Genomic DNA, 10868 nt, shown 5'->3' with positions numbered 1-10868 from the left:
TCACTGCAACCTCCACCTCCCAGGTTCAAGCAATTCTCATGCCCCAGCTGCCCAAGTAGCCAGGGTTAGAAGGCGTGCACCACCATGCCAGGCTAATTTTTGTATTTTTAGTGGAGACAGTGTTTGGCCATGTTGGTCAGGCTGGCCTCAACCTCCTGGCCTGAAGTGATCTGCCCACCTCGGCCTCCCAAAGTGCTGGCATTACAGGCATTAGCCACCACATCTGACCTCATTTGACTCTCCTGACAGTCTGGGAAGTTTAAGCAGGGAACCCAGCTGCAACTATCTAATGAATAATGGACAGTTAAACATCTTAACTAATAAGGAATCTTGGGCTTAAGATATTCCCAACTTTATTACTGGGTTGTGACTAGGTTTCCTCTCCCATTTCCCCCCCAACAAAAGGCTATATATAATCAATTAGCTTTTATATTTAAATGAAGGCAGATTGATTTTTTTTTAAAAGACATTGAAGACACCCCTCAAACAAATGGAAGCACTCTGGGTTTTGGTAAAGCTGGTGTTAATAATATCTTTAGCTTCTTAACAAGGGGAAGAAATTACTTGTGGGCATTTTGGGTTTTTTTGTGCCATCAGTAATCCCCAGGGGAAAATGATACATATATGTTTTTCCACAATCAGTTCAGGATACCAGGATATTAATGGTATACCTAAATGACATACCAACAAACTATCTAATGAGGTATTAATAGTATGCCTATTAATAGGTAAACAGAGGTAAAATCATGTACCAACAAAACAAAGCAGTGATTGTTTAGAGAGGTGAATGGGATTTGTGCTCATTTGTAAAGTGTACTACCTTAGGCAAGCACCAGAAACAAATATTAAACAACTTAATATTTAGTTGTATATCAACTTATAGTTTACAAAGTTTTCCATACACAGGATCTCATTTGATTATTATAAAATCCCTAGGAATTAAGCAGGGCAGATATCATTATCTCAGTTGTTTACAAGTACATAAACAAGCTTACCAAAGTCAGGTAACTGTCCTGGGGATCACACAGCTAGAGAGTGGCTGGGATGTTTTAAAATTCAGATCTTGGTAAAGACAGATTCTGCGTTTTAACTCACGTAAAAGCAGAGACTGACGGAGTTTACAACATAGTATGATCTCACTGGATATTTGCTGAAGGTATGAATGTGTCTTGTGAGGTTATTCAGAGTTCTTTCTAGCATACTATATAAGCCCACCCCAAAAAAAACAAACTAAACAACTGAAGCCAAGTATGGAAGGTTGGGGATGGGATAAGGGGCAGGAATTATTCCCAGGAGGACTAGGAAATTCTAGACGAGGCAGCAGCTTCTGGAAATGTCAGTGTTTATTAAACATTTAAGGACATTTGGAAGTTTGAGAAGAAATATACAGAATGTAGAAAAATCCTAAGAATCCTCTGTGGCTGGAGTGCAGCCTCTTCCTCCCCCCCGCCCCCCCCATTTCCCATTTGTTTTTCCTGCTTTTTGTTTGGTTGTTTAAAAACCATTTCTTAAGGCTCATTTGCCCCCTCCCCCACTCCCTGACCTATGAGGATCCATTCTCTCTCCTCTCTCTCTCTCCTCTCTTCTCCTCTTTCCTCAAGACCTGGAGTCCCAGAACAGCGCTCCAAGTGGTCAGGGGGAACCAATGCTATACCGAAGTGTGAGGATCAGGGGCCCCTCTGCTTGGGCTGGCTCTTCTTTAAGGACTTAAGGCGGGGGTGAACTGCAAAAGCCACGTGACGTCATTGGTCCTCAGTCATGGGTGTAAGGGCAGAGGATGAGCACAGGTAAACAAACAAAGAATGGATTAAAAAATAAAAAATAATAACCTAAATAAACCCTGAAGGAGAGTATGATCTGGGTGCTCTGGGTATTAGCTGGGGGGACAGAGTATGGAGCTGGGCCACCCGGTAGAGGGTAGGGAGGGACGGGAGAGGAAACAGCCAGGGGGACAGGCTGGGGGATGCAGGAGATGGGAATGCCAGGTGGCCTGGACTTGAGGCAGAGGGTATCAAAGTCCCTTTCTTCTCAGTGCTCAGGTGGACAGGCACCAAACACACAGCCCCTGGGGCAGGTGAGGGGTAGGATTAGCTCCTGGGCTCCCAGAAAGCCAGGGGTGAAGGTGGGGGAGAATACAATTGCCTGGGGAATGAATTCTGGAATGAAACTTACATCTCAAAGGGAGGTGAGGGCAGGGCAGGGCGGGGGAGCAAAGAGGGAAAGCACCTAGACGGGCGTAAGAGGAGCCTAGGTCCCCCTGCTCTGGCAGGGCCTGGGGTGGGGGGTGGCGATCACTTGTCCGAGTTCAGGCCCATCATGTTCTTGAGGGCGTTTTTGAGGCTGGTTCTGCTGGGGGACTTGACAGCAGGTCGGAGCTCCGAGCTCTGCTCATCCTTTCGTAGCTCCATCTCGATGACCACCACCTTTGGGCCTTTGGCGGACTCCACCCCTAACCCCCGACCCCCCGCCCGGCCCGCTAACCGCTATTTCTTATCCTTGCGAGACTCCCCCAGCCCCTTGGCCTTCTTCTCACTGACAGCTTTGGTGCTTCTGCTGTGGTCCAGCATTGCATACAGCACTGGCGTCTGGGGGAGGGGCGCACACATCAGTCAGCAAGCGATTGGGACTTGACTGTTCCCATCCCACCCCTCACTGCTGCCCGGCGGCTCCCAGGGTTCTCCTTCCCATCTTGTCCAGGCCCCAAGTCCCGCTAACCTGCCGCCCGCGCTTCGACGCGTCCTTTCCTGGCTTGTGCAATTTCCCCTTCTCCATGGCACTGCAAGAAGAGAGAGTGCTGTACGTTTGGCCTCGCTGGAACCCCTTGCACCGCGGACACAGCTTCCTCTTTTCCTTGGCCCTCCCACCCACTGGAGTAGTCTCCCCCCAGATGGGGGATAGTGGGGAGTGGGGGAGGGGAGCTAGGCTCCGCCCCTTACCTGAGCCTCCTCTGCAGGGCCGCCTGCCTGCGTAGCCAGCAGTACCGAACCACGTAGAAAAGCAGCAGCAGCAACAGCACCACCCCGAGGACACCCCCGATCACAGCTCCCAGAACCACCCCGTACCTAGTTGGCACTAGGAGGGGTGGGAAAAGAAGTGGGAGAATGAGCAGGGCCCTGTATCTGTGGTTCCTAGTCTGCGTCTATGCCCTGCATTGAGGATGTAGGACTCCCAGCCAAAACTGCCTTCTGCCCACGCTCCCAGAGCCTGAATAAAGGTCCTTAGGCCGGGCTGTTTGCCTCTTCCCCCAACCTGTCAGTCCTCCCTGATCCCCTCCCAAACTGCTTCCCATACCCTTGTCCCCATCCCTTCTCACACCTTTTTCAAAGACATACAGCGTGACCTGAGAGGTCTTGCCCACTATGTCTGGAGGGTTTTTGACGTCACAAGTGAACGTGCCATTGTCACTGTAGTCTAGGTTGTGTATGACAATGGAGCCATCCTTCCAGCGAGGGTCCCCTACCCACTGGATGCGCTCTTTGAAGGTCCCCACCTCGTCAATGTAGGGTTGTCCCTTGGCATAGTGGAAGATCTATGAGGAATGAGGGGAAGCATGTGAGAGGACCCTAATGAGAACAGAGCTGTCAAAGCTTAGCTCTATAATTTGTTACAGAAAGAAAAAAGAAAAAAAAAAGGAGCTTTGCTCCAGCCTCAGGGTAAGGGATCTTGGGCTGGAAAGGGTAGTGCTGGAGAAGGGAGGACAATGTAGTCAGGGTGACAAAGATTGCCATTTACCTTGCCAAAGTTGGGGTTATGGCTCAAAAAGGATTTCCCCCTCCTTAGCCCAAGTTATCTTTTTTGTTGTTCTTCGAAGCACTTTCTATTATCCAACCCCAGGATTCCCCCAGGCACTTACCGAAATGGCATCTCTGCCCCCTTCGGGCTGGTAGCGCCAGGTGAAGGAGATGTCATCTGAGACCCACTCGCTGGACCAGAAGGAGCAGTGCAGGGTCACCCGGGAGCCCACAGCACCATGGACCTCCCTGTCGGTGTAAACCACGATGGCCTGGGCCGGGGACAGCACTGCAAGCACAAAGTGGGGAATCAGATGCACCTATGGGCCCAGTAAGGGATACAGAGGAAGTGAGATCAGTAGGAAATCAAGTGCTGAGTCACAGGTCAGAGGCCAATTTGGAAAACAAACAACAAATTCCGAGCCCCAAGTCTCTGGGGACTAACTGAACAGATGAGCATAAATGCTGTGTCTGTCAAGCTCTTCAGCATGTCTGTAGAGGAGATGAAATCAGCAGTAACAGAATTCTCTTGAGGACTTCCAGAGATTGGGTTCCGTCTTTAAGTCTCACTTCTCCTTTGGGTCAGTATCTAACTTTTAAGTTATCCTTTAGATGCAGTGTTCTAAATTTTTAAAATTTATTATAAATTATACAGATAATACATATTGTACTCTTCTTATAAACTATTCAAGCAATAGAAATAAAAGTCTCCTTTGACACTTAGCCCAACAAATTCCTTTCCTGTATTCCCCTCCAAGATGTAATAAGTTATCCATTTAATATGAATCAAACTCAGTATAAACTCAATAAACTCAAGATATACATGTACTTACAACAAATAGTTTTGTGGAGCTTTTTTTTTCACATACATATTGCATTGTATTCTAGTGTTTTTTTGCTTAAGAACTTATGTATCTGGAGGAGATTTCCCTGTTGATTCATAGATATCAATCTTATTTTAACAGCTGCATTGGATTTCACAATACAGCAAACTCAAATTTCTTGCAGAAAAAAAATGAAGATAACTAGAAAATATAAGTCTTCTTCCCTGGCACAACTGTCCTCATTGCTGAATCCCTGGTTGCCATACAGCTTGCTCTTGACTGGGGAGTCAGGAAGGGAAGGGCCTCATATCCCTCTCAGCTGGGCGCAGAGCAAGACCCCAAACCTACAGCTCAGATGACCCTACATGTGAGCCCTCTATGGGTCAACTGTCCTCACCTTCCTCTTGGCCATTCTGGCCCAGTGCCACCCCCAAGACTTACCCACACAAGGAAGGTCATTCCAGAGAGACTATGTGTGTGGGCTGGCCCCAGGGAGGGGCAACTGTAGACCTTTTTGTTCTACAGGAGGGGGAGGTGGCAACCAAACAAAGTTCCATTGTCTGACCAATGCTGGGGGGCTCATGCCACCCCTACTCCCACCCCAACTGTCCTGAATCTCTCACCTCAGCATGCAATACCATGAACTTACCTTCTGGAACTTCCACCTTAGAACCTTCTTGGGAGTCCCCCTTGTGTAACAAGGGAGATAATTCACTGGCTCTAACTTCTATTCCTCCTGTTACAATATCAACCATTGCCCTTCTCAGCTCTGCTCAATGGTTCTATGAGTGGAACAAGTGTTGAGACAGAACTCTCCCTCTTCCTTATACACCAAGATTCCTTCCCCCTATTTCCCTCACTATGCCCTTCTCCGACTCTCTATCTTTAACATTTTCTCAGGGTACCCCCAAATAGCCCAGTACAACCCAGAAGAGTCTAGGGCTCAAGCAGCTGACAGCAGAGAACCCTGGGCATTCTGGCCAGCCCCCTTTCCCTTGATGTCCTCCCCACCACCCCCACTTGCCTAAGGCTCACTCATTGCACTAGGATTCAGGGCAGTTCAGAGAAGGGAAGGGGCCATTCCAATAATCCTGCTTTGACCTCTTGCTCACCCAACATCTGCCAGGTGGCAAGGAAAGGGCTGGTCAGCTTGTGAAGGAAGACAGCTTTAGAGGGATAAGATCCCAGAATCTCATAGAACCTCACTCCATTCACCCACATAACAGGTGAGGAGCCACAGAGAGACAAAAAATCTGAGGAGCTGAGACCACAAACCTGGGCTCCTTACTTAGATCACACTCTCTTTTTCCTTCTGGGAAACTAAGGTTAAGGCATCTCCTGCACTGCTAGGGGATGAGTGGGAACCAAACCCAGGTGTTTGAGCCTGTTCCTTTATGCAATCTAACATTGCTTCCCACCAGGCTGTTAGCATGGCTCTGGGGGCATGCTACTATTTCCTACCTGGGTCCAGCCATGCCTACCACTCAGGGAAGCTTGCTACGCTCTCTTTTACCCTTTCTCTTCAAATAAAACCTCTACTGCCTCCCTCTAAACGCATATTTTTTCTTGTTTTTCATATATATATATATTAATTTTACAGATGGAGTCTGGTTATGTTGTCCAGGCTGGTCTCCAACTCCTGGGGCTCAAATAATTCTCCTACCTCTGCCTCCCAAAGTGCTGGGATTACAGGCATGAGCCACCATGCCCGGCCGCATATTTTTTCTTTCTGAATATAATGTCACCTTCCTGCTCCTGCTTGCTCTTTCTTTGGTTGCAGTGGGGAGTGCAGCAAAGGCAGTGGGGATTGCTGAGAGACACCTGAGTCCCAAGGCTCCCAGAGTAGGGTGGCTCCACTTACCCAAAGAAGAGAAGAGCAGCATAGCCAGGATAGGGCTGGGGCTGGATGAGGGAGCCCCAGGAGCCATAGCTGGGGCAGGGGCAGGGGCCTGGAGCGTCTGTGGGGTTGAGAAAGTGGGGGACCACGAACTGAACTGGGGGTTCCTGGAACCCGCTTAAAATCCCCTGGGGCCCCAGCATGAGGGGGCTGTCCTCAGCCAGTAACCAATTGCAGCCTGGCATGTGCAGTTGAGAGGTGGTGGGGAGGGGGGCAGAGTGCAGGGAGCAGAAGGGGCATTGTATAGTCTGGGTGGAGGGGTGGGGGGACACATACCACCCCATACACAGAGGGCTTTGTGTCCACTGGCCTCCCCCTGCCCCAGGCTGGAATGTTGCGGGGGGTGGTGAGGGAGAGGGACAAAAACAGGGACACTGACATACTTCTCTGAGGGATAGATATGGAACCTCAATTTAAAGGCCATAAAAAGGGATTCCTCCTCAGCCTCCTTGCCTGAGAGGGGCTGCCTCGCAGCCCTAGGAACTAGAGGCAGGTTTCCCCCAGAGAACTCTGAAAATAGGATATCCCTTGTTAAATCCACTAATGTGGGCTGCATTTCAGACTTCTTGAGATGACCAAGTCCTATGGGAGTTTTTTTCCCCGCACCTCCCTTCATCCTGTGCGATTCTTCCCAGACAGAAGTTTTTCTCCACTGGACTATTTCCAGGCAAGAGGCCCCTGACTTTTCCCTGTTTGTCAAGAAGTCCTTCAATGCCTCATGCTACTGTTTAAGTCCATTTCAATTTATTTCAAGGTTACAAAATTGTATTAAGTGCCAGCAATATGTAAAGTATGAGAATGCAGGTAATAGAGAGAGGAATAAAAATTAAGTCCTTCCCGCAAGGAGTTGAAAATTTGGTTTGGGGTGGTGGAGGTGGGAGGATCAGAGGACAAACCCATCAACAATCAAGTATAATAAGCCATGATACTTCCTTTAGTAATGAACAAAACGCTGGGAGTACAAAAGAGGGGCGCACACAGCTGCAACATCAGGAAGACTGAGTAAGTCATATGAGAGATTAAAGACAAAATAAACTTTATTTAATAAATGAAGTTTATGTCAGGCATAGTGGCTGACACCTGTAATCTCAGCACTTTTGTATGCTATGCAGGAGGATTGCTTGAGTTTAGGAGTTCGAGACCTGTCTGGGCAACATAGCGAGACCTCGCCTCTACTAAAATTTTTTTAAAAATCAGCTGGGCTTGTTGTCACATGCTTGTAGTCCCAGCTACTTGGGAGGCTGAGGCAGGAAGATCGCTTGAACCTGGGAAATCAAGGCTGCAGCGAGCTATGATTGCGCCACTGCTTTCCACCCTGGGCTACAGAATGAAACTCTGTCTCAAAAATAAATAAATAAATAAATAATCAAACAAATAAATAGTTCAGAGGAAAGAATAGTTGTGTCTAGGAGGCAATGTTAGATATGAATCAGCCTTGAAGGATGACTGTCATTTTGGAAAGGGAGATAGGGAGGGTTACCAGAAGATAGAACAGCAAAAGCAAGGACAAAGAGGTGAGACAGAGAGAGAGAGAGAGAGAGAGAGAGAGTGTGTGTGTGTGTGTGTGTGCGTATGTATATGAGATGTAGGTTTCTGAAGTGTTGGATATATTCAGGGCAGATCTTGTGCCATCCACTTTGACTTGATTTGGGGAAACTTGAAGTGGCATAGTCAGAAATGAGACTGGACAGGAAAGTTGAAACCAGTTTGTGAAAGGCCTTAAATGACAGGTGAAAAAAGGTGAATTCAGTTTGGTACATCATGAGAATCTGAAGGTGTTGGGGTGGAGTTAGCAATGGGGATGTCTACATAACCAGAGCTGAGGTTTTTTTGTTTGTTGAGGCAGTCTCGTTCTGTTGCCCAGGCTGGAATGCAGTGGCATGATCATGGCTCACTGCAGCCTTGACCTCTGAGGCTCAAGCAATTGTCCTACCTCAGCTTTCCAAGTAGCTGGGAACTACAGGCGCATGCCAGCACACTGGGCTAGTTTAAAAATTTTTTTTTTTTTTTTCAGAGACAAGGTCTTACTCTGTGGTCCAGGCTATAGTGCAGTGGTGCAATGATAGCTCACTGCAGACTCAACCTCCCAGGCTCAAGCGATCCTCCCGCTTCAGCCTCCAGATTAGCTGAGCCACAGCCAGGCACCACCATACCCAGCTAATTTTTCAATTTTTTGTAGAGATGAGGATCTCGCTATGTTGCTCAGGTTGATCTTGAACTCCTATACTCAAGTGATCCTCCTGCCTTGGCTTCCCTAAGTACTGGGATTACAGGTGTGAGTCACCGTGCCTGACCTCTAGAGGTTAATTTAAGTGGGGTGGTAGTTGTTATTCCTGCTATGAGACCACTGCAGGCTCACCCAGGTGAAGGACAGTGTCCTGGTACCTTCCTGGCATCTCATCACACCACAGCCCTGGTGGGTTTGGTCATTAGTATTAGATTTGGGTTGTGGAATTTTAAGTATGGGATTGCTTATGAAGTCCATAGGCAAAACCATCATCATTGACAAATGTTTACAGGGTGTTGTAGTCAACATTTCTATAAAACAGCAATTCAAAGTAAAAAAAAAAAAACAAACCCAAAACTCTCCCCTCCAAAATTTCCACCTAACTCCACCTCCCAACTGTAAGTAATCATTTTCTCTTTATCTAACCACCCCTTTTATCTACACCCTTTTCAAAGGCTTGTTGCTGCTTTCTTTGTTGCATTTCTTTATTGATCCTGCTAAGGCTATAACCTTCTTGGGGACAATACAAACATCTGTATCTTTGAACCCCCTACAGGACTTTTCATGGACTGACAAAAAGTCCATAACTACATGCTAAATGAAATTATTAATATTTAAAGAGCTGAGTGGGCTGGGAGTGGTAGCTCGCACCTATAATCCCAGCAGTTTGGGAGGCCGAGGCCGGTGGATCACTTGAGGTCAAGAGTTCGAGACCAGCCTAGCCAACATGGTGAAATCCCATCTCTACTAAAAATACAGAAAATTAGCCGGGCATGGTGGTGCACGCCTGTAATCCCAGCTACTCGAGGGGAGGCTGAGGCAGGAGAATCGCTTGAACCTGGGAGGCAGAGGCTGCAGTGAGCTGAGATAGCGCCATTGCACTCCAATCTGGGCAACAGAGAGACTACGTCTCAAAATAAAAAAAAAAAAAAAAGAAAAAACTCAAAAAAGATCTGAGTGAAAGAGGCATTCCTTGGGTTTGTTAATGTGAAGCTCCAGAGAGCCAAGTCAATGACTGGAATTTTGATAGCACAAAATTGTATTTAAATATAATAACTTTCTAACGAATAAGTTGTTCATTAAATAAAACTTGTTGCTTGAGGTACCCATCATTGAATGTGGGGGGGTAGAGTCTTGATCAGCTGTTAGGGGTGCTGCAGAGGAGATCCCTGCATAGATAGTAGATTGGATTAGAGAGCCTCTTCCAATACTAAAGCGTACGAATGTTTTTTCTTTGTCCAGCATTATAGAAATGCAAAGTAGTATTATTCATCTGATGCAGAAATAAGTGGATTTGTGCTATTTAAATCCTGAAGTGCAGGGATGCTAAATATACATAAGATCTGAATATTAATATAATTGAGTATTTTTTTTTTTGTAGAAATAGGAGTTGCACTAGGCTGTCCCTTTTACTCCTCACCACCCTACTCCCCACAAGAGTCAAGAACTTTTGTGCTCTGTTCCCTTCCTTTATCATTTGCTCTTCTTCTTTCTTCAGTCTTGAGTGCTCGGCAGTTGATTCCTGTGCTTGGGTTCCTTAAAACTGTATATATATATACATACAGTTTTATATAATTTAAAATATATACATATATAAATAAATAAATAAATCAAAGCGTGTTCTCCCCCTCACTCCGGGTTCTTCTAGCTGTGGGTGTCACCCACATAGCGCTGAAACAAGGAACAAGGGAGCATTGTCCTCTGCTAGTGGGCGCCTGATTCATGTGGCAGCTCAAACCCAGGAATTGTGGGGTCTAATCGAGGTGGTTAGATGAGGCTCCTCGTTTTCGGGAATGGTGGTCCGCAAGGTCTTCTCGAGGCCCCTCTACACACTCCCCAACTTAGGTCACAATTTATATATCTGTCTGGTTAAAGCTTCGTATTAGAACGGGAGGGAGCCCAAAGTATCTTTTTTTCTTCGGTGTCTCAACCGGCCAACCACGACGTTTTTAGGCCGACCTAGGAGGCAGGGGGAAAGCAACAGACTGCGAAGTCCTTAAGGAAGAATCTAAACAAGTCCGCCTTTGCTGTTTGGGAGTGTGATACAAAATGAATATGTACGCAGGTGGAACGTAGACTGCAGATTTTAAGCCAGCGGCGTTTCGGTCGAAATCCTGGCAAATTCCGGTAGAAGTCAGCTGCAGGAGGCGGAGGAGGAGACTAAAAAACCACAAAACAACCAGCAAACC

The 10868-nt window shown here is 47.0% G+C and overlaps 1 protein-coding gene across 1 annotated transcript; it reads right to left on the bottom strand.

The window, feature by feature from the left end:
- Nucleotides 1-1325: 1325 nt before the first annotated feature.
- Nucleotides 1326-6540, bottom strand: MPZ (myelin protein zero). The gene is made up of 6 exons (XM_003258759.3): nucleotides 6417-6540; nucleotides 3854-4020; nucleotides 3316-3529; nucleotides 2937-3072; nucleotides 2716-2776; nucleotides 1326-2585 (listed from the first exon to the last, which is right to left on the bottom strand). Exons 1-6 carry the CDS (start codon nucleotides 6481-6483, stop codon nucleotides 2484-2486), a joined length of 747 nt encoding a protein of 248 aa, XP_003258807.1. The 5' UTR covers nucleotides 6484-6540; the 3' UTR covers nucleotides 1326-2483.
- Nucleotides 6541-10868: the final 4328 nt, after the last annotated feature.

The sequence above is a fragment of the Nomascus leucogenys genome, chromosome 12 (assembly GCF_006542625.1).
Source record: "Nomascus leucogenys isolate Asia chromosome 12, Asia_NLE_v1, whole genome shotgun sequence".
NCBI lineage: Eukaryota > Metazoa > Chordata > Mammalia > Primates > Hylobatidae > Nomascus > Nomascus leucogenys.
Note: the sequence above shows the minus strand (reverse complement) of the source record. Positions and strands in the feature narration are given on the sequence as shown.

What these genes read in the sequence shown, in the direction of transcription:
- MPZ (XM_003258759.3), bottom strand. Translation starts at nt 6,483, where the DNA reads ATGGCTCCTGGGGCTCCCTCATCCAGCCCCAGCCCTATCCTGGCTATG. An exon ending in GCCCTGCAGAGGAGGCTCAG is followed by an intron (nt 2,777 to 2,936) that starts GTAAGGGGCGGA and finishes CTCTTCTTGCAG; the next exon opens with TGCCATGGAGAAGGGGAAAT. An exon ending in CGTCGAAGCGCGGGCGGCAG is followed by an intron (nt 2,586 to 2,715) that starts GTTAGCGGGACT and finishes CCCCTCCCCCAG; the next exon opens with ACGCCAGTGCTGTATGCAAT.